Raw genomic sequence first — 27597 nt, 5'->3', positions numbered from 1 at the left:
CCCCTTTTAGTATAGGACCTATACAGTTTGGGATTATGGAACACGTTGGATTATCAGTATCGGCCTCGACGTACAGTCTGGTTTTTATTGTGTTCTTAGTGCGGACAAGCCTTGGAGACATGAACTATGCGATTCCGGAGGAGATGAAACGCGGATCTGTGATTGGAAACTTAGCTAAGGATCTGGGGCTGGATGAGAGAGGATTTTCTGCTCGCAAGGCTCGTTTGGATATGGATGGCAGTCGTCAACGCTATTGCGACATGAATCTGAATACTGGAGATTTCGTTGTGGCTGAAACAATAGACAGGGAGGAATTGTGTGGGCCGAGGGTTTCTTGTTCTTTAAAATACGAGCTTGTGTTAGAGAATCCTCTGGAGTTACATCGTATTATTGTGCAAATCCAAGATGTAAACGACAACTCGCCAGTGTTTTCTAACAGCCGCATTGAACTAGAGATCCGTGAATCAGCCGAGAGGGGAACTCACTTCCTCCTGCGCGAAGCGCATGATGCAGATATTGGACAAAATGCTGTTCAAAAATATTCCCTTGAAAAAAATGACTACTTTCTTTTAGATGTTAAAACAAACGCAGATGGAGGTAAATACAGCGAATTAATATTAGAGAAAAAGCTTGATCGTGAACAACAGCAGGAGATGACGCTGTTACTTACTGCGGTTGACGGTGGGACTCCTCAGAGGTCTGGTACTGTTGTTATACACGTCAATGTGTTGGATGCGAATGATAATATTCCGGTGTTTAGCCAGAATGTCTACAAGGTCAGTCTACCCGAAAACGCTCCGTTAGGTACAGTAGTAACAAGGGTAACGGCTACTGATGCAGACGAAGGACTGAATGGAGAGGTGACTTATGAGTTTAGTCATGTAAGTAACAAAGCAGGGAAGCTATTTTCAATTAATAAAACAACCGGAGTAATCAGTGTAGTTGGCCCTATTGACTTTGAAGACGAAACATACTATGAAATGAGCGTAGAGGCAAAGGATGGATTAGGGTCAGCATCAAATTGTAAAGTTAATGTTGAAATCACAGATGCGAATGACAACGCACCTATTATATTTATCAAATCGCTAAACAGTCCTGTTCCTGAGAATGTGTTACCTGGCACTGAGGTGGGCATCATTAATGTACAGGATGAAGACTCAGAGAGAAATAAACAGGTTCGCTGCTCCATTCAGCAAAATGTTCCTTTCAAATTAAATCCCTCTATTAAAAATTATTATTCTCTTGTCACCACAAGTAAACTAGACCGTGAGATGATATCAGATTATAACATCACAATCACTGCCACTGATGAAGGGTCTCCACCCCTATCCTCTTCAAAGACCATTCATTTATCTGTCTCAGACGTCAATGACAATCCACCTGTGTTTGAAGAACAATCCTACAGCGCCTATGTGACTGAGAATAACAAGCCTGGCTCCTCTATATGTTCTGTTACTGCCAGAGACCCAGACTGGAGACAGAACGGTACAGTGGTCTATTCTCTACTGCCCAGTGAGGTCAACGGTGTTCCAGTGTCGTCATTCTTATCCGTTAACGGAGACACAGGGGTGATCCATGCTGTGAGAGCATTTGATTATGAGCGGTTTAGGAGCTTCAAAGTCCACGTTGTCGCCAGAGACAATGGCTCTCCTCCGCTCAGCACCAACGTGACTGTGAGTATCTTCATAACAGATGAGAATGATAATTCTCCACAGATATTATATCCTGCTCAAACAGGAAACTCCTTGATGACTGAGATGGTCCCCAAAGCTGCTATGGCGGATTCTCTTGTTTCCAAGGTCATATCTGTGGATGCTGACTCTGGACAGAATGCGTGGCTTTCATATCAGATCGTGAAATCGACTGATCCGGGACTTTTCACTATTGGTCTCCACAGCGGAGAGATCAGGGCACAGCGGGACATTTCTGAATCTGACAGTATGAAGCAGAACCTTGTTATATCAGTGAAAGATAACGGACAGCCCTCTCTCTCTACAACCTGTTCAGTATATTTACTTATATCAGACAACTTGGCTGAAGTTCCAGAACTGAAAGACATGTCTTATGACCAAGGTGGTTCGAAACTAACGTCCTATTTGATTATCGCATTGGTGTCCGTTTCCACCTTTTTCATCACTTTCATTATTCTCATCGTGGCCGTGAGGTTTTGCCGCAGGAGAAAGCCTCGAATGTTGTTTGATGGAGCAGTCACCATTCCCAGCGCGTATTTCCCTCCCAACTATGCAGAGGTGGATGGAGCTGGAACTCTCCGTAGCTCTTACAATTATGACGCATACCTGACAACGGGCTCACGCACCAGTGACTTCAAGTTTGCTACGTCATACAATGACAACACGCTGCGTGCTGATAACACAATGAAGAAGAGTCCAGTTGAGCCCATTGGAGAAAATATCATGACACTGAACAGCGCAGGCGACACATACGAGGTAAAACATAATTAGCTACTTAACATAATTTGAAATTGCAAGTCCGATATGAAATGTTAAGTCATATGAACATGAAACATTGTATATGCTGTTGCCCCTTTGAACTGTAAATTATAGCATACTTCACTTGAATTCCACGTCAAGTCTTTGACTTTGTCTAGCGAGCACAGTTTTGCAGTAGGCCGGTTATGTATAGGCCTAGGTCTCTCAATACTTCATTGCAGCTGCTCTGATGCTCTCTTGGTTATTTCGCCAATCGGTCTATTGTGCTTGTTTTCCCGGAATATTTGACATTACATGTTATCGTTATATTATGATAGACATATACTGCAACATCGTGTAGAAATACAAGTGTTGATTGTTTGTCTCAATTGTTGTTTTACAATAAATCATAGTTGTTGTGTCACATTTCGAAAAAGCGATGCCACGTGCATTTTGCTCTGTCAATGTGTTCCTTCTCTATATCCGATTGTAGTTCAGCAGCCTGGTAGTGTTCCACTTCAGAATCTGAGGAATATCAGATCAAGTTTGACGTGACGAGGAGTCAATTGATAAATGCTGTGAGGGTGGTACTGAGTGCCCAATCCTTCTAGATAAGAGATGTAGTAGTTTCAGAACCACAAGCATGGACAGCGCCTCACGAGCGCTTTCGAATGAGCTTTCAGGTGGAGAAAGACATTATTTAACACCTTTTCCTCCCGTCAATGCTCTGCAAAACATATTTAGTGTTTTTGATTATAAGGCCTACTTTAAACATTATTCAATTATTGTGCGTAAAAGAGGTAGCCTATGTTAAACCCTGTAGGCCGATGTTTCACCCTATTGGTAGTCACGGTCACATGTCTACTGTATAGGCTAATCGAAGCCTTTATTTTAAAATGTCGATTGTTGCTGTATGACGAGTTTGTATGGCGCAGTTTGACATAACTGAAAAGACGCGCGATGCATTTTGGGGCAGATTATGAAAAGTAACCTTACGTATGCATAAATTCTGGCTATACATCCGGGCATTTCTCGCGTACACAAAGTTCACATACTAAGTAGTGGGGACGCAGTATACTCAAATCTACGTCATACATAGTATGAATTCCATTTCGAACACAGCAAAGGAATTGTGTGTAGCTCCCTTGAGGCACATGGCTTTATTCCTTGAACCAACCCGTGAGAACTGGGTTAAAAGAGAAAATAAAATACAATAATGAAATGCATGTATGAATGAATGAATGAATGAATGAAAGCTTTATTTCGAACATGTGTAAAAAGAAATAGTTATAACAACAAAAGACAAAACAAAAACAAGAAAAAACAAAACAAAAACAAGAAAAAACAAAACAAAACAAAAAACACTATTTACTTAACATGTCTGAAAAGGAGTAGGAAGAAGCATAAACGTATTTAATCCTACCCCTTCTCCAATAATCAGAGATTAATAATGAATAATCTGCAGTTGACTTCAATATTAATATAATGTTTTTTTTTTAATTAAATCAAATGTATTTACGTATTGACATATTTACCAACAATAGAAAACAGATAATGTAAATAAACAAATAATCTGTGAAAACAACTGGTGACTATCAAAGCCCTTCTTCCTCCTCGTACCTGGTGAAATGCATGTATGTATGGTATGTCTTGTATTACAATAGGTAGCTAGCTAGCATATTAACACATTCAAATAGCATTGCATAGAAATGAACACAAATCAAAACATAACTCGTAGGCTGCTTATTACTAAGAGGGTCTGGATCTTGGTTGCTTATTCTTAGTCTTCTTATTAGTATATACTAGTTGATAATTAAAACTGTTATGACATTATTTTTCTTATATTTTGGCGCTTTGTTTGTTAGGTGTTTCTGATAAATAATTATGTGTGGAACATTGGAGTGGCAGATTAGTTCCGCCTATAGGACTACTGTATATACTAAGAACCAATAAATTAGCAAGGTGGCAAATTATGAATTTACTGACAATGTGAGGCAGTTACAAAGTCAACGCTGTGACAGGACCTGAGCTACAGTTAAAATACCACATTTAAATGTCTACATATGTGTAAAATGGAAACACAATATTGACATAACGCTATTTCAAGACTCAAATGGCTAATGTTCATATTGTTTTGCTCATGCTCGTGTTGATATCGTATCTGTAAAGGAAAATACATCTGTGTTTGACTGCATCTTGCCTCCCCTCTGTGCACTTGGTGACGGTCTAAGTCAAACATGATTGTCTGCAGTTTTATGAAAGTACTCATAGTGTCGCTATTCACCAGCAATGTTTTGAATTTCCATCTCTCCACCCTCTCTGGCAATATAGAAAAGGAGGAGACCACGTTAAACTGCTGTATAGAGAAGTGGCTCTACATCTGAGGTTGTGCATTTTGAACCCGTACGTGGTCATACATGTCGGATTGTATTATTTCAGACCATTACATAACATCCGGATAACGTTTCGAACTGAACATGGGATACAAAGGATTCTCGCTCTCTGAGTTGATGTTCTGCCTGGCTTTGTTTCATTTCCTCCTGCGCACCAGCTATGGAGATGTAACATATTCTGTTCCCGAGGAAATGAAACGCGGATCTGTAATCGGAAATATAGCCAAGGATTTGCGGTTGGATTCCAAAAGACTGTTGTCCCGGAAAGCTCGTTTAGATGTTGACGGTAGTAGCAAACGGTATTGTGACATTAATCTGACCACTGGTGATTTGGTCGTGGCAGAGACAATAGACAGGGAGCAGCTTTGTGGTCGAAGAATTTCATGCACTCTAAAATATGAAATGGTTCTAGAGAATCCATTAGAATTACATAATATCATGTTACAGGTGCAAGATATTAATGACAATGTCCCACAATTTGGGCAAGAATCCGTCAAATTCGAGATCAGAGAGTCAGCTGACAAAGGGGCCCGATTTGCGGTAAATCAGGCTCATGATGCTGATATCGGCCTGAATGCGGTTCAAAGCTACACATTACAAAGGAACGAACATTTTAGTTTGGCTGTTCATACTACTCCTGGAGGCGGAAAGTACGGAGAGTTGGTATTGGAGAAAGAATTAGATCGAGAACAACAGCAGGAGGTGACATTACTACTTACTGCGGTTGACGGTGGGACTCCACAGAGATCTGGTACTGTTGTTATACACGTCACAGTTCTGGATGCTAATGATAATAAACCCGTGTTCAGCCAGAATGTCTATAAAGTAAATCTACCCGAGAATTCGCCATTAGGTTTTGTTGTGGTTACTGTGTCTGCGACCGATGCAGACGAAGGGGCAAACGGAGAGGTGACGTACGGATTTGGCCCCACCTCAGATGAAGTGAATTCATTATTTTCCCTTAATCCCAAAACAGGCGAAATAAGTATAGCTGGAGAAATTGATTTCGAAAAAGAGTCCATGTATGAATTGAGTATCCAAGCCAAAGACAGCTCCGGGCTATCTTCTTTTTCCAACGTGGTCGTTGAAATTACAGATGTCAATGACAATGCCCCAATAATATCTCTTAAGTCTCTAACCAATCACATCCCTGAGAATGTGTTACCGGGCACTGAGGTGGGCATCATCAATGTACAGGATAAGGACTCAGAGAGGAATAGACAGGTCCGCTGCTCCATTCAAAACAATGTTCCTTTCAAATTAAATCCCTCTGTCAAGAATTACTATTCTCTTGTAACTACAGCTGGTCTTGACCGCGAAATGATATCTGATTATAACATCACGATCACTGCCACTGACGAAGGGTCTCCACCCCTATCCTCATCCAAGACTATTCATTTATCTTTGTCAGACGTCAATGACAATTCACCTGTGTTTGTAGAACAATCCTACAGCGCCTATGTGACTGAGAATAACAAGCCTGGCTCCTCTATATGTTCTGTTACTGCCAGAGACCCAGACTGGAGACAGAACGGTACAGTGGTCTATTCTCTACTGCCCAGTGAGGTCAACGGTGTTCCAGTGTCGTCATTCTTATCCATTAACGGAGACACAGGGGTGATCCATGCTGTGAGAGCATTTGATTATGAACAGTTTAGGAGCTTCAAAGTCCACGTTGTAGCCAGAGACAATGGTTCTCCTCCGCTCAGCAGTAACGTGACTGTGAGTGTCTTCATAACAGATGAGAATGATAACTCTCCACAGATATTATATCCTGCTTCAGCAGGAAACTCCTTGATGACTGAGATGGTCCCCAAAGCTGCTATTGCAGGTTCTCTTGTTTCCAAAGTGATAGCTGTTGATGGTGACTCTGGACAGAACGCGTGGCTTTCATATCAGATCGTGAAATCGACTGATCCGGGACTTTTCACTATTGGACTCCACAGCGGAGAGATCAGGGCACAGCGGGACATTTCTGAATCTGACAGTATGAAGCAGAACCTTGTTATATCAGTGAAAGATAACGGACAGCCCTCTCTCTCTACAACCTGTTCAGTATATTTACTTATATCAGACAACTTGGCGGAAGTTCCAGAACTGAAAGACATGTCTTATGATGGGAGTAATTCCAAACTAACCTCCTACCTGATCGTCGCACTAGTTTCCGTTTCAACCTTTTTCATCACATTCATTATTCTCATCGTGGCCGTGAGGTTTTGCCGCAGGAGAAAGCCTCGAATGTTGTTTGATGGAGCAGTCACCATTCCCAGCGCGTATTTCCCTCCCAACTATGCAGAGGTGGATGGAGCTGGAACTCTCCGTAGCTCTTACAATTATGACGCATACCTGACAACGGGCTCACGCACCAGTGACTTCAAGTTTGTTACACCATACAATGACAACACGCTGCGTGCTGATAACACAATGAAGAAGAGTCCAGTTGAGCCCATTGGAGAAAGTATCATGACACTGAACAGCGCAGGCGACACCTATGAGGTAAAACATAATTAGCTACTTAACATCATTTGAAATTGCAAGTCCGATATGAAATGTAACGTCATATGAACATGAAACATTGGATATGCTGTTGCCCCTTTGAACTGTAAATGATAGTGTACTTCACTTGAATTCCACGTCAAGTCTTTGACTTTGTCTAGCGAGCACAGTTTTGCAGTAGGCCGGTTATGTATAGGCCTAGGTCTCTCAATACTTAATTGCAGCTGCGTCTATTGTGCTTGTTGTCCCGGAATATTTGACATTACATGTTATCGTTATATTATGATAGACATATACTGCAACATCGTGTAGAAATATAAGTGTTGATTGTTTGTCTCAATTGTTGTTTTACAATAAATCATAGTTGTTGTGTCACATTTCGAAAAAGCGATGCCACGTGCATTTTGCTCTGTCAATGTGTTCCTTCTCTATATCCGATTGTAGTTCAGCAGCCTGGTAGTGTTCCACTTCAGAATCTGAGGAATATCAGATCAAGTTTGACGTGACGAGGAGTCAATTGATAAAATGCTGTGAGGGTGGTACTGAGTGCCCAATCCTTCTAGATAAGAGATGTAGTAGTTTCAGAACCACAAGCATGGACAGCGCCTCACGAGCGAATGAGCTTTCAGAAATACATTATTTATTTATTTTCCTCCCGTTAATGCTTTGCAAAACATATTTAGTGTTTTTGATTATAAGGCCTACTTTAAAACATTATTCAATTATTGCGTAAAAGAGGTAGCCTATGTTAAGCCCAGTAGGCCGATGTTTCACCTTATTGGTAGTCACGGTCACATGTCTACTGTATAGGCTAATCGAAGCCTTTATTTTAAAATGTCGATTAAAGGTCTTGCTGTATGACGAGTTTGTATGGCGCAGTTTGACATGACTGAAAAGACGCGCGATGCATTTTGGGGCAGATTATGAAAAGTAACCTTACGCAGCATAATTCTGGCTATACATCCGGGCATTTCTCGCGTACACAAATTGCACATACGTAGTGGGGACGCAGTATGAATGAAAGCTTTTATTTCGAACATGTGTAGAAAGAAATAGTTATAACAACAAAAGACAAAACAAAAACAAGAAAAAAACAAAACAAAAACAAGAAAAACACAAAACAAAAAACACTATTTACTTAACATGTCCGAAAAGGAGTAGGAAGAAGCATACACTTATTTAATCCTACCCCTTCTCCAATAATCAGAGATTAATAATTAATAATCTGCAGTTGACTTCAATATGAATATAATCTTTTTTTTTTATTAAATCAAATGTATTTACATATTTACATATTGACCAACAATAGAAAACAGATAATGTAAATAAACAAATAATCTGTGAAAACAACAACTGTTAAAGCCCTTCTTCCTCCTCGTACCTGGTGAAAACCATGTTTTTATACCGCTTTTTGAACTGGGTCATGCTTGGACCCCGCTTTAGCTCCACACTCAATCCGTTCCACAGCTTCACTCCACATATAGAAATACAAAAACGTTTTAACGTTGTACGTACATAAATATGTTTTAAATTTAACTCCCCCCTCAAATTATAACTCCCATCTCTATCAAAAAACAATTTTTGAATATTCCTAGGGAGTAGGTTGTTATTTGCTTTATACATTATTTGTGCTGTTAGAAGGTGGACCAGATCCGTGAATTTTAATGTTTTTGATTTTAAGAATAATGAATTTGTGTGATCTCTATAACCGGAATTATGAATTAACCTTATGGCTCTTTTTTGCAATATTAATAGTGATTGTAGTCTATAAGTGTTGCCCCAAACCTCCGCACAATAATTTAAATATGGTAAAAGCAGTGAGCAGTAGAGAGTGTGGAGTGATTTATGGTCCAGAACGTGTCTTGCCTTACTCAGTACTGAAATGCTTCTTGACAGTTTATTTCGGACATTTTTTATATGAGATGACCAGCTTATTCTATCATCAATTATCACACCAAGAAACTTAATTTCATGAACTCTTTCAATGTCCACACCATCTACCTGTATCTGTACTTGGGTATTCATTTTATAATTACCAAATAACATGTAGTTAGTTTTGCTTAGGTTTAATTATAATTTGTTTATGTCAAACCATCTTTTTAATTTGCACATTTCTGAAGTAATCATCTCCATTAGCTCCTTTAAATTCCCCCCAGAACAAAAAATATTTGTATCATCTGCGAATAGTACTAATTTTAATGTTTTATACAGTATACACAAATCAACGTCATACATAGTATGAATTACATTTCGAATACAGCAAAGGAATTGTGTGTAGCTCCCTTGAGGCACATGGCTTTATTCCTTGAACCAACCCGTGAGAACTGGGTTAAAAGAGAAAATAAAATACAACAATGAAATGCATGTATGTATGGTATGTCTTGTATTACAATAGGTAGCTAGCTAGCATATTGACTAGCTAGCATATTAACACATTCAAATATCATTGCATAGAAATGAACACAAATCAAAACATAACTCGTAGGCTGCTTATTACTAAGAGGGTCTGGATCTTGGTTGCTTATTCTTAGCCTTCTTATTAGTATATACTAGTTGATAATTAAAACTGTTATGACATTATTTTTCTTATATTTTGGCGCTTTGTTTGTTAGGTGCTTCTGATAAATAATGATGTGTGGAACATTGGAGTGGCAGATTAGTTCCGCCTATAGGACTGCTGTATATACTAAGAACCAATACATTAGCAAGGTGGCACATTATGAATTTACTGACAATGTGAGGCAGTTACAAAGTCAACGCTGTGACAGGACCTGCGCTACAGTTAAAATAACACATTTAAATGTCTACGTATGTGGAAAATGGAAACACAATATTGACATAACGCTATTTCAAGACTCAAATGGCTAATATGTTCATATTGTTTTGCTCATGCTCGTGTTGATATAGAATGTATCTGTAAAGGAAAATACATCTGTGTTCGACTGCATCTTGCCTCCCCTCTGTACACTTGGTGACGGTCTAAGTCAAACATGATTGTCTGCAGTTTTATGAAATATACTCATAGTGTCGCTATTCACCAGCAATGTTTTGAATTTCCATCTCTCCACCCTCTCTGGCAATATAGAAAAGGAGGAGACCACGTTATATAGAGAAGTGGCTCTACATCTGAGGTTGTGCATTTTGAACCCGTACGTGGTCATACATTTCGGATTGTATTATTTCAGACCATTACATAACATCAGCGGATAACGTTTCGACCTGAACATGGGATACAAAGGATTCTCGCTCTCTGCGTTGATGTTCTGTCTGGCTTTGTTTCATTTCCTGCTGCGAACCAGCTATGGAGATGTAACATATTCTGTTCCCGAGGAGATGAAACGCGGATCTGTAATCGGAAATATAGCCAAGGATGTGCGGTTGGATTCTAAAAGACTGTTGTCTCGGAAAGCTCGTTTAGATGTTGACGGTAGTAACAAACGGTATTGTGACATTAATCTGACCACTGGTGATTTGGTCGTGTCTGAAACAATAGACCGGGAGCAGCTTTGTGGTCGAAGAATTTCATGCAATCTAAAATATGAAATGGTTCTAGAGAACCCCTTGGAATTACATAATATTGTTCTGCTGGTGCAAGATATTAATGATAATGCCCCACAATTTGGAGAAAACGCCGTCAAATTTGAGATCAGAGAGTCAGCTGTCAAAGGCGCACGGTTTGCCGTTAATCAGGCTCATGATGCCGATATCGGCCTGAATGCGGTTCAAAGCTACACATTACAAAGGAACGAACATTTTATTTTGGCTGTTCATACTACTCCTGGAGGCGGAAAGTACGGAGAGTTAGTACTGGAGAAAGAATTAGATCGAGAACAACAGCAGGAGGTGACATTACTACTTACTGCGGTTGACGGTGGGACTCCACAGAGATCTGGTACTGTTGTTATACACGTCACAGTGCTGGATGCTAATGATAATAAACCGGTGTTCAGCCAGAATGTCTATAAAGTAAATCTACCCGAGAATTCGCCAGTAGGTTTTGTTGTGGTTACTGTGTCTGCCACCGATGCAGACGAAGGGGCAAACGGAGAGGTGACGTACGGATTTGGCCCCACCTCAGATGAAGTGAATTCATTATTTTCCCTTAATCCCAAAACAGGCGAAATAAGTATAGCTGGAGAAATTGATTTCGAAAAAGAGTCCATGTATGAATTGAGTATCCAAGCCAAAGACAGCTCCGGGCTATCTTCTTTTTCCAACGTGGTCGTTGAAATTACAGATGTCAATGACAATGCCCCAATAATATCTCTTAAATCTCTAACCAATCACATCCCTGAGAATGTGTTACCGGGCACTGAGGTGGGCATCATCAATGTACAGGATAAAGACTCAGAGAGGAATAGACAGGTCCGCTGCTCCATTCAAAACAATGTTCCTTTCAAATTAAATCCCTCTGTCAAGAATTACTATTCTCTTGTAACTACAGCTGGTCTTGACCGCGAAATGATATCTGATTATAACATCACAATCACTGCCACTGACGAAGGGTCTCCACCCCTATCCTCATCCAAGACTATTCATTTATCTTTGTCAGACGTCAATGACAATCCACCTGTGTTTGAAGAACAATCCTACAGCGCCTATGTGACTGAGAATAACAAGCCTGGCTCCTCTATATGTTCTGTTACTGCCAGAGACCCAGACTGGAGACAGAACGGTACAGTGGTCTATTCTCTACTGCCCAGTGAGGTCAACGGTGTTCCAGTGTCGTCATTCTTATCCATTAATGGAGACACAGGGGTGATCCATGCTGTGAGAGCATTTGATTATGAACAGTTTAGGAGATTCAAAGTCCACGTTGTAGCCAGAGACAATGGTTCTCCTCCGCTCAGCAGTAACGTGACTGTGAGTGTCTTCATAACAGATGAGAATGATAACTCTCCACAGATATTATATCCTGCTTCAGCAGGAAACTCCTTGATGACTGAGATGGTCCCCAAAGCTGCTATGGCGGGGTCCCTTGTTTCCAAGGTCATAGCTGTGGATGCTGACTCTGGACAGAACGCATGGCTTTCATATCAGATCGTGAAATCGACTGATCCGGGACTTTTCACTATCGGTCTCCACAGCGGAGAGATCAGGGCCCAGCGGGACATTTCTGAATCTGACAGTATGAAGCAGAACCTTGTTATATCAGTGAAAGATAACGGACAGCCCTTTCTCTCTACAACCTGTTCGGTATATTTACTTGTATCAGACAACTTGGCTGAAGTTCCAGAACTGAAAGACATGTCTTATGACCAAGGTGGTTCGAAACTAACGTCCTATTTGATCGTCGCACTAGTGTCCGTTTCCACCTTTTTCATCACTTTCATTATTCTCATCGTGGCCGTGAGGTTTTGCCGCAGGAGAAAGCCTCGAATGTTGTTTGATGGAGCAGTCACCATTCCCAGCGCGTATTTCCCTCCCAACTATGCAGAGGTGGATGGAGCTGGAACTCTCCGTAGCTCTTACAATTATGACGCATACCTGACAACGGGCTCACGCACCAGTGACTTCAAGTTTGTTACGTCATACAATGACAACACGCTGCGTGCTGATAACACAATGAAGAAGAGTCCAGTTGAGCCCATTGGAGAAAGTATCATGACACTGAACAGCGCAGGCGACACTTGTGAGGTAAATCATGACTATTTAACGTAATATAGAAATAGCAAATACCTATGAAATGCAAACCATTATTATTTGTTTATTTAACTATGAAATATAAGCTTACTTGACTTTAATTTCAGCTCATGTCTCTGACTCTATCTTGCTATCGCATTTTAGAGGATGTTTTTTTTTTTTTTTAGAGCCGATATCTTGTAATAGGCTATTTCATGCCTGCTAGTCGTAGCAAGCTCTGTTTGTACGGGTAAACGACGTATTGACGCGTATTTCTTCACTATGCAACGCATGAAGGTATTTCAACGTTTATGAGTCTCAGTCATCCTAACGTTATGTATTGCGTAAGCCTACGTTGTGCGTCTGTTATCCTGAATAATATAAATTGCATAGTGTTATTATAACAGGACAGAAAACAACAGCAGTATGTAATATAAATATACATGTAGTTTGTTTATTTAAACTGCAGTTTTTTCAATTCACTGTCATTCTTTTCCATGTCGAATAAGCCTCTTGCATTTTGCATTCAGGCAACAAGTTCCCTCTCTGTATTTGAGTGTATAGTTCACCAGCAAGCTACTATGGTACAATCTAAGGGATATTCTGGAGATGAGGTGTCAATTGATACGAAGTATTGTGGTCGCCACTACGGACACAGCCCGTCAGATAAGCAGGCCTAGTCGTTTCAGCACCACACATGTGGACAGCCCACAGAAGCGCATTGAAAGGGGAAACGGTGTAATGACTACTGAGCTATAACTATACAGCAAGTTTGTCCTGTTAATTATTTACCAAACTATTGACAGGTCTTGGTAATTACTTTAACTTGTTGTGGGCACATACTGTATGTTTTACCTACGGGGTATTCACGATCACATGTTTTACTGCTTAACTTTAATTGCATTCTTTGTATTAGAATTGCAACACATCTAGACATTTGATTAGAAGATTTGGATTGTAGTTTTCTAATGAATACTCTACGTGTCGCTGTTCACTGCGTATTGGACGATATGCATATCTCCACCCAGTTTACCCATAGGAGGGAGGATATCTTTTCTGTGGCGTGTGACAAACCATCGTCGACTTCGGACAGATTATAGCGTTTATTTTGTTGGACACAATCAACCTACGGAGTAAATGTTTTATTGCGAAGGTTGAATAGCATATGTATACCCCTCTGGTGTCGGAATACCGTTTTGGATTATGGAACACGTTGGATTATCAGTATCAGCCTCGACGTGCTTTCTGGTTTTGATTATGTTCTTAGTGCGGACAAGCCTTGGAGACATGAACTATGCGATTCCGGAGGATATGAAACGCGGATCTGCAATTGGTAATTTAGCTAAGGATCTGGGGCTGGATGCGAGAGGATTTTCTGCTCGTAAGGCTCGATTGGATATGGATGGCAGTGGTCAACGTTATTGTGACATTAATCTGAATACTGGAGATTTCGTTGTGGCTGAAACAATAGACAGGGAGGAGCTGTGTATGTCGAGGCTTTCTTGTTCTCTAAAATACGAGCTTGTGTTAGAGAATCCTCTGGAGTTACATCGCATTATTGTGCAAATTCAAGATATTAACGACAACTCCCCAGTATTTTCTGACAACCGCATTGAACTAGAGATCAGGGAATCAGCCGATAGGGGAACTCACTTCCTCCTCAGCGAGGCTCATGACGCAGATATTGGACAAAACGCAGTTCAAAAATATTCCCTTGAGAGAAATGACTACTTTGGTTTAGATGTTAAAACAAACCCAGATGGAAGGAAATACAGTGAATTAGTTCTAGAAAACAAACTTGATCGTGAACAACAGCAGGAGATGACGCTCTTACTGACTGCGGTTGACGGTGGGACTCCACAGAGGTCTGGTACTGTTGTTATACACGTCACTGTGTTGGACGCAAACGATAATATTCCGGTGTTTAGCCAGAATGTCTACAAGGTCAGTCTACCCGAAAACGCTCCGTTAGGTACAGTAGTAACAACAGTAACGGCTACTGATGCAGACGAAGGACTGAATGGAGAGGTGACTTATGAATTTAGTCGTGTAAGTAAGAGAGCAGCGAAGCTGTTTTCTATCAATAAGACCACCGGAGAAATAACAGTCACAGGCCCAATTGACTTTGAAGAGGCAACGTATCATGAAATTAGCATAAAGGCAAAGGATGGTTTAGGATCAGCTTCAAATTGTGAAGTGATATTCGAAATCACAGATGTGAATGACAACGCACCTATTATATTTATCAAATCGTTTAACAGTCCTGTTCCTGAGAATGTGTTACCTGGCACTGAGGTGGGCATCATTAATGTACAGGATAAAGACTCAGAGAGGAACAGACAGGTTCGCTGCTCCATTCAGCAAAATGTTCCATTCAAATTAAATCCCTCTATTAAAAATTATTATTCTCTTGTCACCACAAGTAAACTAGACCGTGAGATGATATCAGATTATAACATCACAATCACTGCGACTGACGAAGGGTCTCCACCTTTATCCTCATCCAAGATTATTCATTTATCTGTGTCAGACGTCAATGACAATCCACCTGTGTTTGAAGAACAATCCTACAGCGCCTATGTGACTGAGAATAACAAGCCTGGCTCCTCTATATGTTCTGTTACGGCCAGAGACCCAGACTGGAGACAGAACGGTACAGTGGTCTATTCTCTACTGCCCAGTGAAGTCAACGGTGTTCCAGTTTCGTCATTCTTATCGATTAACGGAGACACGGGGGTGATCCATGCTGTGAGAGCATTTGATTATGAGCAGTTTAGGAGCTTCAAAGTCCACGTTGTAGCCAGAGACAATGGTTCTCCTCCGCTCAGCAGTAACGTGACTGTGAGCGTCTTCATAACAGATGAGAACGATAACTCTCCACAGATATTATATCCTGCTACAGGGAACTCCTTGATGACTGAGATGGTCCCCAAAGCTGCTATGGCGAGGTCCCTTGTTTCCAAGGTGATCGCTGTGGATGCTGACTCTGGACAGAACGCATGGCTTTCATATCAGATCGTGAAATCGACTGATCCGGGACTTTTCACTATCGGTCTCCACAGCGGAGAGATCAGGGCACAGCGGGACATTTCTGAATCTGACAGTATGAAGCAGAACCTTGTTATATCAGTGAAAGATAACGGACAACCCTCTCTTTCTACAACCTGTTCGGTATATTTACTTGTATCAGACAACTTGGCTGAAGTTCCAGAACTGAAAGACATGTCTTATGACCAAGGTGGTTCGAAACTAACGTCCTATTTGATTATCGCACTGGTGTCTGTTTCCACCTTTTTCATCACTTTCATTATTCTCATCGTGGCCGTGAGGTTTTGCCGCAGGAGAAAGCCTCGAATGTTGTTTGATGGAGCAGTCACCATTCCCAGCGCGTATTTCCCTCCCAACTATGCAGAGGTGGATGGAGCTGGAACTCTCCGTAGCTCTTACAATTATGACGCATACCTGACAACGGGCTCACGCACCAGTGACTTCAAGTTTGTTACGTCATACAATGACAATACGCTGCGTGCTGATCACACAATGAAGAAGAGTCCAGTTGAGCCCATTGGAGGCGACATATACGAGGTAAATCATCATTTATCTATTTTTTTGTCTTTTTTGTTTTACGGTTTCAACTACCAACTCAATGCGTGTTTTTTTGCTTAGGGTAAAACCATGCAGTCCATGGAGGTATACTTAAATGTTACACAAATCTCAGTCGTGCTAATGTCGTTCATTGCGTGTATTGTGCGTGCTGCTGTGCGATACTCTATTTCCGCATTGTTATTTGGTCCCTCGTCAATAATGTTTCAGTAATAGGAAAATCTGTCCTACCTGCAGGAAAACAAACATATAATCATTATTAGTAGTGATGATCTAGTAGCCTATATTAGGTCAACTTAACTTCACTTTGTACCACCACTTTTGAAAGTACATGATATCATTAACTGACACAATATACACAATGCAATATGCAAAAGGAATATAAATACTGTTTTTTAGTAGGTAATAGTTTCCCTCTCTTTTCCCGTTCAGCCATTCACTTTATAACGATGAATAACCGATCAAGTTAGAGGTCTAGAGAGGAGATATCGAATGCAATGCATTGATAGCGGCACGGTATGGGCCCTGCCCGTTAATAGCTGTTAATAGACACAGCCGTTTCAGCACCATAGGAGTGGACAGGGCCTCATGAGCGCTTTCAAAGGAGGCAACGCTGTACGGAGCTATTACTCAGCCTCTCAGTTGTGGAAAGAAACTATAGGCCTTCAAAACTTTTTCCGGTTAACACATGTCCGACATATTTGTAGGTTTTGGTTATTAGCTAGGTTATTTTGTTAAACTTAGTTAATTTATGCGCTGTATGTTTAACCTGTTAGATATTCACGATCACATTTTAAACTGCCTACCATAAGTATCAACCATTCTGGTATAATGTTTATTAAAAACCTGAAATTGTAGTTTTCCATTAAACACTCTATGTGTCGCTGTTCACTGCATATTGGACGACATACACGTCTCCACCCAGTTTAACCATGATACGAGGGAAGAATATATTTTCGATGACACAAACCGCCGGCTCTTTCAGATGGACCATATTGTGCGTTTTATTGGACACAATTACCGAGTAAATGTTTGATTTTAAGGGTTGAAAAACATATTAATATCCCTTTTAGTAGGACCTATACAGTTTGGATTATGGAACACGTTGGATTATCAGTATCGGCCTCGACGTACAGTCTGGTTTTGATTACGTTCTTAGTGCGGACAAGCCTTGGAGACATGAACTACGCTACTCCGGAGGAGATGAAACGCGGATCTGTGATCGGAAACTTGGCTAAGGATCTGGGGCTGGATGCGAGAGGATTTTCTGCTCGTAAAAATCGTTTGAATATGGATGGCAGTCGTCAACGTTATTGTGACATTAATCTGAATACTGGAGATTTCGTTGTGGCTGAAACAATAGACAGGGAGGAGCTGTGTGGGTCGAGGATTTCTTGTTCTCTAAAATACGAGCTTGTGTTAGAGAATCCTCTAGAATTACATCGTATTATTGTGCAAATCCAAGATGTTAACGACAACTCGCCAGTATTTTCTGACAACCGCATTGAACTAGAGATCAGTGAATCAGCCGAGAGGGGAACTCACTTCCTCCTAAGCGAGGCTCATGATGCAGATATAGGACAAAACGCAGTTCAAAAATATTCCCTTGAGAGAAATGACTACTTTGGATTAGATGTTAAAACAAACCCAGATGGAAGGAAATACAGCGAATTAGTTCTAGAAAACAAGCTTGATCGTGAACAACAGCAGGAGATGACGCTGTTACTGACTGCGGTTGACGGTGGGACTCCTCAGAGATCTGGGACTGTTGTTATACACGTCACTGTGTTGGACGCAAACGATAATATTCCGGTGTTTAGTCAGAATGTGTATAAGGTCAGTCTACCCGAAAACGCTCCGTTAGGTACAGTAGTAACAACAGTAACGGCTACTGATGCAGACGAAGGACTGAATGGAGAGGTGACTTATGAATTTAGTCGTGTAAGTAACAGAGCAGCGAAGCTATTTTCGATTAATAAAACATCCGGAGACATACGAGTCATGGGCCCTATTGACTTTGAAGAGGAAACATATTATGAACTGAGCGTAAAGGCAAAGGATGGTTTAGGATCAGCTTCAAATTGTGAAGTGGTATTCGAAATCACAGATGTGAATGACAATGCACCCATGTTATATATAACATCCCTTAACAATCCTGTTCCTGAGGATGTGTTACCTGGCACAGAGGTGGGAATCATCAATGTACAAGATAAAGACTCGGAGACCAATGGAAAGGTTCGCTGCTCCATTCAACAAAATGCTCCATTCAAATTAAACCTCTCTATCAAAAATTATTATTCTGTTGTCACCACAAGTAAACTAGACCGTGAGATGATATCTGATTATAACATCACAATCACTGCCACTGACGAAGGGTCTCCACCCTTATCCTCCTCAAATACTATTCATTTATCTGTGTCAGACGTCAATGACAATCCACCTGTGTTTGAAGAACAATCCTACACCGCCTATGTGACTGAGAATAACAAGCCTGGCTCCTCTTTATGTTCTGTTACTGCCAGAGACCCAGACTGGAGACAGAACGGTACAGTGGTCTATTCTCTACTGCCCAGTGAGGTCAACGGTGTTCCAGTGTCGTCATTTTTATCCATTAACGGAGACACGGGGGTGATCCATGCTGTGAGAGCATTTGATTATGAGCAGTTCAGGAGCTTCAAAGTCCACGTTGTAGCCAGAGACAATGGTTCTCCTCCACTCAGCAGCAACGTGAGTGTGAGTGTCTTCATAACAGATGAGAATGATAACTCTCCACAAATATTATATCCTGCTTTAGCAGGGAACTCCTTGATGACTGAGATGGTCCCCAAAGCTGCTATGGCGGGGTCGCTTGTTTCCAAGGTGATAGCTGTGGATTCTGACTCTGGACAAAACGCATGGCTTTCATATCAGATCGTGAAATCCACTGATCCGGGACTTTTCACTATTGGTCTCCACAGCGGAGAGATCAGGGCACAGCGGGACATTTCTGAATCTGACAGTATGAAGCAGAACCTTGTTATATCAGTGAAAGATAACGGACAGCCCTCTCTCTCTACAACCTGTTCAGTATATTTACTTATATCAGACAACTTGGCTGAAGTTCCAGAACTGAAAGACATGTCTTATGATGGGAGTAGTTACAAACTAACCTCCTACTTGATCATCGCACTAGTTTCCGTTTCCACCTTTTTCATCACTTTCATTATTCTCATCGTGGCCGTGAGGTTTTGCCGCAGGAGAAAGCCTCGAATGTTGTTTGATGGAGCAGTCACCATTCCCAGCGCGTATTTCCCTCCCAACTATGCAGAGGTGGACGGAGCTGGAACTCTCCGTAGCTCTTACAATTATGACGCATACCTGACAACGGGCTCACGCACCAGTGACTTCAAGTTTGCTACGTCATACAATGACAACACGCTGCGTGCTGATAACACAATGAAGAAGAGTCCAGTTGAGCCCATTGGAGAAAGTATCATGACACTGAACAGCGCAGGCGACACTTGTGAGGTAAATCATGACTATTTAACGTAATATAGAAATAGCAAATACCTATGAAATGCAAACCATTATTATTTGTTTATTTAACTATGAAATATGAGCTTACTTGACTTTAATTTCAGCTCATGTCTCTGACTCTATCTTGCTATCGCATTTTAGAGGATGGGTGTTTTTTTTTAGAGCCTATATCTTGGCTACTTTATGCCTGCTAGTCGTAGCAAGCTCTGTTTGTAGGGGTAAACGACGTATTGACGCGTATTTCTTCACTATGCAACGCATGAAGGTATTTCAACGTTTATGAGTCTCAGTCATCCTAACGTTATGTATTGCGTAAGCCACGTTGTGCGTCTGTTATCCTGAATAATATAAATTGCATAGTGTTATTATAACAGGACAGAAAACAACAGCAGTATGTAATATAAATATACATGTAGTTTGTTTATTTCAACTGCAGTTTTTTCAATTCACTGTCATTCTTTTCCATGTCGAATAAGCCTCTTGCATTTTGCATTCAGGGAATAAGTTCCCTCTCTGTATTTGAGTATAGTTCACCAGCATGGTAACAAGCTTCAATGTTAGAATCTGAGGGATATTCTATCAAGTTAGACTTCTGGAGATGACGTGTCAATTTATACGAAGTCTTGTGGTCGCCACTACGGTCTCAGCCCGTCAGATAAGCAGGCCTCATCGTTTCAGCACCACACATGTGGACAGCCCTCAGAAGCGCATTGGAATGGGAAATGGTGGATTGACTACTGAGCTATAACTACAGTATACAGCACGTTTGTCCTGTTAATGCTTTAACAAACTATTGACAAGTCGTGGTAATTAATTTAATATGTTGTGGGAACATACTGTATGTTTTACCTTGTGGGTATTCACGATCGCATGTTTTTTTTTGCGTAACTTTAATTTCAGCCTTTGTTTTAGAATTGCAACACACTCTAGAATTGTGATTAAATACTTTGAATTGTAGTTTTCTAACGAATACTCTACGTGTCGCTGTTCACTGCGTATTGGACGATATGCATATCTCCACCCAGTTTATCCATAGGAGGGAGGATATATTTTCTGTGGCGTGTGACAAACCATCGTCGCCTTCAGACAGATTATAGCGTTTATTTTATTGGACAGAATCAACCTACGGAGTAAATGTTTTATTGCGAAGGTTGAATAGCATATTTATACAACTCTGGTGTCGGAATACAGTTTTGGATTATGGAACACGTTGGATTATCAGTATCAGCCTCGACGTACTGTCTGGTTTTGATTATGTTCTTAGTGCGGACAAGCCTTGGAGACATGAACTATGCTACTCCGGAGGAGATGAAACGCGGATCTGTGATTGGAAATTTAGCGAAGGATCTGGGGCTGGATGCGAGAGGATTTTCTGCTCGTAAGGCTCGTTTGAATATGGATGGCAGTCGTCAACGTTATTGTGACATTAATCTGAATACTGGATATTTAGTTGTGGGTGAAACAATAGACAGGGAGGAGCTCTGCGAGTCGAGGCTTTCTTGTTCTTTAAAATACGAGCTTGTGTTAGAGAATCCTCTAGAATTACATCGTATTATTGTGCAAATCCAAGATGTAAACGACAACTCTCCAGTATTTTCTAATAACCGCATTGAACTAGAGATCAGTGAATCAGCCGACAGGGGAACTCACTTCCGTCTGCGCGAAGCGCATGATGCAGATATTGGACAAAACGCAGTTCAAAAGTATTCCCTTGAAAAAAATGACTACTTTGGTTTAGGTATTAAAACAAATCCAGATGGAGGGAAATACGGCGAATTAATATTAGAGAAAAAGCTTGATCGAGAACAACAGCAGGAGATGAACCTCTTACTGACTGCCGGTGACGGTGGGACTCCTCAGAGATCTGGTACCGTTGTTATACACGTCACTGTGTTGGATGCCAACGATAATATTCCGGTGTTCAGCCAGAATGTGTATAAGGTCAGTCTACCTGAAAACTCTCCATTAGGTACAGTAGTAACAACAGTAACGGCTACCGATGCAGACGAAGGACTGAATGGAGAGGTGACTTATGAATTTAGTCGCATAACTAGAGCATCGAAACTGTTTTCAATTAATAAAACCACGGGAGTAATCAGAGTAGTCGGCCCTATTGACTTTGAAGAGGAAGCATATTATGAAATGAGCATAGAGGCAAGTGATGGTTTAGGGTCAGCTTCAAATTGTAAAGTCGTTATCGAAATCACAGATGTGAATGATAATGCACCGATGTTATATATGACATCACTTAACAGTCCTGTTCCTGAGAATGTGTTACCTGGCACTGAGGTGGGCATCATTAATGTACAGGATAAAGACTCAGAGAGAAATAGACTGGTCCACTGCTCGATTCAGCAAAACGTTCCTTTCAAATTAAATCCCTCAATCAAAAATTATTATTCTCTTGTCACCACAAGTAAACTAGACCGTGAGATGATATCAGATTATAACATCACCATCACTGCTACGGATGAGGGGTCTCCACCCCTTTCCTCCTCAAAGATTATTCATTTATCAGTCTCTGACGTCAATGACAATCCACCTGTGTTTGAAGAACAATCCTACAGCGCCTATGTGACTGAGAATAACAAGGCTGGCTCCTCTATATGTTCTGTTACTGCCAGAGACCCAGACTGGAGACAGAACGGTACAGTGGTCTATTCTCTACTGCCCAGTGAGGTCAACGGTGTTCCAGTGTCGTCATTCTTATCCATTAACGGAGACAGGGGGGTGATCCATGCTGTGAGAGCATTTGATTATGAACAGTTTAGGAGCTTCAAAGTCCACGTTGTAGCCAGAGACAATGGTTCTCCTCCACTCAGCAGCAACGTGACTGTGAGCGTCTTCATAACAGATGAGAATGATAACTCTCCACAGATATTATATCCTGCTACAGCAGGGAACTCCTTGATGACTGAGATGGTCCCCAAAGCCGCTATGGCGGGGTCACTTGTTTCCAAGGTGATAGCTGTGGATGCTGACTCTGGACAGAACGCGTGGCTTTTATATCAGATTGTGAAATCGACTGATGCTGGACTTTTCACTATCGGTCTCCACAGCGGAGAGATCAGGGCACAGCGGGACATTTCTGAATCTGACAATATGAAGCAGAACCTTGTTATATCAGTGAAAGATAACGGACAACCCTCTCTCTCTACAACCTGTTCAGTATATTTACTCATATCAGACAACTTGGCTGAAGTTCCAGAACTGAAAGACATGTCTTATGACCAAGGTAGTTCCAAACTGACTTCCTATTTGATCATCGCGCTAGTTTCCGTTTCCACCTTTTTCATCACTTTCATTATTCTCATCGTGGCCGTGAGGTTTTGTCGTAGGAGAAAGCCTCGAATGTTGTTTGATGGAGCAGTCACCATTCCCAGCGCGTATTTCCCTCCCAACTATGCAGAGGTGGATGGAGCTGGAACTCTCCGTAGCTCTTACAATTATGACGCATACCTGACAACGGGCTCACGCACCAGTGACTTCAAGTTTGTTACGCCATACAATGACAACACATTATGTGCTAATAACACTCTGGAGAAGAAAGGAAATTCGCCTTTTGGGGAAGATGCAATCACGTTCAATGGCGCAGGAGATTCTGAGGTGAGATTGTACAGTCTTTGACATTATAATATGTAAATTAAACGTTTCCTTCACCCTGAATGCATAGGGTATAGGATATAGACCTTTTAGTTCTTCCTTCTCTGCAACATGTTAACAATTTGCTTTACTTGATTTGAACACATGTGTATCATTGTAGTTTTAACCACTTAATAGTTATTAGTTAATCGTGAGTCTTCGGTATTTTTACTCGTATTCTTCTTCTTCTTCTTGTTATTATTTTTATTATTATTATTATTATTATTATTATTATTATTATTATTTATTGGCTTTGTGTCTCTTACCATGCCGTGATTGTATTGTGACTGAGAAGCGTAACATTACAGACCTCTTTCAGCACCTACAACCAGCGCCCAGGCTTCCATTTACACAAAGGCTGCGTTCGTCAATTCGCTCTGAGACCGCCAGAGCGTCCATGCATGTGACTAGCTAGCTATTAACCCATTCAAATATCATTGCATAGAAATGAACACAAATCATAACATACCTAGTAGGCTGCTTATTACTTAAGAGGGTCTGGATCTTGGTTGCTTGTTCTTAGCCTTCTTATAAGTATATACTAGTTGAAAACGTTTATGACATTATTTTTTCTTATACTTTCGTTGTAAGGTGATTCTGATAATTAATTACGTGCGGAACATTGGAGCGGCAGATTATTTCCGCCTCTAGGACTACTGTATATATTAGGTAGGAACCAAGAAATTAGCAAAATGTCAAATTATAAACTTACTGACAATGTGAGGAAGTTACAAAGTATACCCAGTCAACGCTGTGACAGGACCTGCAATACAGTTAAAACAACACATTTAAATGTCTACGTCTCTATAGTGAAAATATGGAAAATGGAAACGTAATATTGACTTTACGCTATGTCAAGACTCAAATGGTAATATGTTCATATTGTTTAGGAATTGTTTTCTGCATCGTAACAACAACCATTGCATACAACTGAGCCACGGGTAACAATCAGGCAATATTTGTACATGTATGGGCATGACATTTTGAATTGCTCGTCTAAAATATATATCTGTAAAGGAAAATACATATGCCTAAACTCTGTCTTTTGACTGCATCTTGCCTCCCATCTGTACACTTGGTGACGTTTTAAGTCAAACATGATTGTCTGCAGTTTTATGAAAGTACTCATAGTGTCGCTATTCACCAGCAATGTTTTAAATGTCGATCTCTCCACCCTCTCTGGCAATATACAAGGGGAGGAGACCTCATTATAGTACTGTATAGAGAAGTGGCTCAACATCTGAGGTTGTGCATTTTGGACTCGTACTGTACATGTTGTCATACATGTTGGATTGTACTATTTCAGACCATTGCTTGCATAACATCCGGATACCGTTTTGAAATGAAAATGGGATACAAAGGATTCTCGCTCTCTGAGTTGATGTTCTGTCTGGCTTTGTTTCATTTTCTGCTGCGCACCAGCTATGGAGATGTAACATATTCTGTTCCCGAGGAGATGAAACGCGGGTCTGTAATCGGAAATATAGCCAAGGATCTGGGATTGGATTCTAAAAGACTGTTGTCTCGGAAAGCTCGTTTAGATGTTGACGGTAGTAGCAAACGGTATTGTGACATTAATCTGACCACTGGTGATTTGGTCGTGTCTGAAACAATAGACAGGGAGCAGCTTTGCGGTATGAGGATTTCATGTACTGTAAAATATGAAATGGTTCTAGAGAACCCCTTGGAATTACATTATATCATTTTGCAGGTTCAAGATATTAATGATAATGCACCACAATTTGGGGAAAACGCCGTCAAATTTGAGATCGGAGAGTCAGCTGTCAAAGGCGCACGTTTTGCGGTTATACAAGCTCACGATGCTGACATAGGGCTGAATGCGGTTCAAAGCTACACATTAAAAAGGAACGAACATTTTATTTTGGCTGTTCATACTATTCCTGGAGGCGGAAAGTACGGCGAGTTGGTGTTGGAGAAAGAATTAGATCGAGAACAACAGCAGGAGGTGACATTACTACTTACTGCGGTTGACGGTGGGACTCCACAGAGATCTGGTACTGTTGTTATACACGTCACAGTTCTGGATGCTAATGATAATAAACCCGTGTTCAGCCAGAATGTCTATAAAGTAAATCTACCGGAGAATTCGCCATTAGGTTTTGTTGTGGTTACTGTGTCTGCCACCGATGCAGACGAAGGGGCAAACGGAGAGGTGACGTACGGATTTGGCCCCACCTCAGATGAAGTGAATACATTATTTTCCCTTAATCTCAAAACAGGCGAAATAAGTATAGCTGGAGAAATGGATTTCGAAAAGGAGTCCATTTATCAATTTAGTATCCAAGCCAAAGACAGCTCCGGGCTGTCTTCTTTTTCCAACGTGGTTGTTGAAATTACAGATGTCAATGACAATGCCCCAATAATATCTCTTAAATCACTAACCAATCACATCCCTGAGAATGTGTTACCTGGCACTGAGGTGGGCATCATCAATGTACAGGATAAGGACTCAGAGAGGAATAGACAGGTCCGCTGCTCCATTCAAAACAATGTTCCTTTCAAATTAAATCCCTCTATCAAAAATTATTATTCTCTTGTAACTACAGATGGCCTTGACCGCGAAATGATATCTGATTATAACATCACGATCACTGCTACTGACGAAGGATCTCCACCCCTTTCCTCATCCAAGACTATTCATTTATCTGTGTCAGACGTCAACGACAATCCACCTGTATTTCAAGAACAATCCTACAGCGCCTATGTGACTGAGAATAACAAGGCTGGCTCCTCTATATGTTCTGTTACTGCCAGAGACCCAGACTGGAGACAGAACGGTACAGTGGTCTATTCTCTACTGCCCAGTGAAGTCAACGGTGTTCCAGTGTCGTCATTCTTATCCATTAACGGAGACACGGGGGTGATCCATGCTGTGAGAGCATTTGATTATGAGCAGTTTAGGAGCTTCAAAGTCCACGTTGTAGCCAGAGACAATGGTTCTCCTCCACTCAGCAGTAACGTGACTGTGAGCGTCTTCATAACCGATGAGAATGATAACTCTCCACAGATATTATATCCTGCTTCAGCAGGGAACTCCTTGATGACTGAGATGGTCCCCAAAGCTGCTATGGCGGGGTCCCTTGTTTCCAAGGTGATAGCTGTGGACTCTGACTCTGGACAGAACGCATGGCTTTCATATCAGATCGTGAAATCGACTGATCCGGGACTTTTCACTATCGGTCTCCACAGCGGAGAGATCAGGGCACAGCGGGACATTTCTGAATCTGACAGTATGAAGCAGAACCTTGTTATATCAGTGAAAGATAACGGACAGCCCTCTCTCTCCACAACCTGTTCAGTATATTTACTTATATCAGACAACTTGGCTGAAGTTCCAGAACTGAAAGACATGTCTTATGATGGGAGTAGTTCCAAACTAACCTCTTACCTGATCATCGCACTAGTTTCCGTTTCCACCTTTTTCCTCACATTCATTATTCTCATCGTGGCCGTGAGGTTTTGCCGCAGGAGAAAGCCTCGAATGTTGTTTGATGGAGCAGTCACCATTCCCAGCGCGTATTTCCCTCCCAACTATGCAGAGGTGGATGGAGCTGGAACTCTCCGTAGCTCTTACAATTATGACGCATACCTGACAACGGGCTCACGCACCAGTGACTTCAAGTTTGTTACGTCATACAATGACAACACGCTGCATGCTGATAACACAATGAAGAAGTGTCCAGTTGAGATCATTGGAGAAAATATCATGACACTGAACAGCGCAGGCGACACATACGAGGTAAATCCCACATTTTAACGTCATAGCCATATATGAATACATGATTGCTTACATTTTTTATCTGCTTTTTACCTGCTTGAACTGTAGGATTTTATTATCCTCTCTGAATTCTAAGGTATCTGAGCTTGTATGAAGG

General features: G+C 41.2%; 5 protein-coding genes across 5 annotated transcripts; all 5 read left to right on the top strand.

Moving 5' to 3' along the window:
• Positions 1-119: 119 nt before the first annotated feature.
• On the top strand, positions 120-7798 carry LOC308155800 (protocadherin beta-15-like; the record flags this gene model as incomplete). Its single annotated transcript, XM_080529173.1, has 3 exons — positions 120-597; positions 5466-7318; positions 7763-7798. The coding sequence occupies 3 exons, from the start codon at positions 120-122 to the stop codon at positions 7796-7798; spliced, it is 2367 nt and encodes a 788-aa protein (XP_080385299.1).
• Positions 7799-10543: 2745 nt separating this feature from the next.
• On the top strand, positions 10544-12979 carry LOC308155799 (protocadherin beta-15-like; the record flags this gene model as incomplete). The annotated part of the gene is made up of 1 exon (XM_080529172.1): positions 10544-12979. The coding sequence occupies one exon, from the start codon at positions 10544-10546 to the stop codon at positions 12977-12979; it is 2436 nt and encodes an 811-aa protein (XP_080385298.1).
• A 1248-nt stretch (positions 12980-14227) lies between these two features.
• On the top strand, positions 14228-16990 carry LOC308155798 (protocadherin gamma-A4-like; the record flags this gene model as incomplete). Its single annotated transcript, XM_080529171.1, has 2 exons — positions 14228-16525; positions 16976-16990. The coding sequence occupies 2 exons, from the start codon at positions 14228-14230 to the stop codon at positions 16988-16990; spliced, it is 2313 nt and encodes a 770-aa protein (XP_080385297.1).
• A 732-nt stretch (positions 16991-17722) lies between these two features.
• LOC308155797 (protocadherin gamma-A12-like) lies at positions 17723-20074 on the top strand (the record flags this gene model as incomplete). Its single annotated transcript, XM_080529170.1, has 1 exon — positions 17723-20074. The coding sequence occupies one exon, from the start codon at positions 17723-17725 to the stop codon at positions 20072-20074; it is 2352 nt and encodes a 783-aa protein (XP_080385296.1).
• Positions 20075-21343: 1269 nt separating this feature from the next.
• LOC308155796 (protocadherin gamma-A12-like) lies at positions 21344-27479 on the top strand (the record flags this gene model as incomplete). The annotated part of the gene is made up of 3 exons (XM_080529169.1): positions 21344-21437; positions 21630-21762; positions 25553-27479. The coding sequence occupies 3 exons, from the start codon at positions 21344-21346 to the stop codon at positions 27477-27479; spliced, it is 2154 nt and encodes a 717-aa protein (XP_080385295.1).
• Between the last annotated feature and the right edge of the window lie 118 nt (positions 27480-27597).

The sequence above is a fragment of the Nansenia antarctica genome, assembly GCF_963989245.1.
Source record: "Nansenia antarctica genome assembly, chromosome: 4".
In the NCBI taxonomy this organism is placed as follows: Eukaryota; Metazoa; Chordata; class Actinopteri; order Argentiniformes; family Microstomatidae; genus Nansenia; species Nansenia antarctica.
The sequence above is the reverse complement of the archived record's forward strand: the minus strand, read 5'-3'. Positions and strand labels throughout refer to the sequence as shown.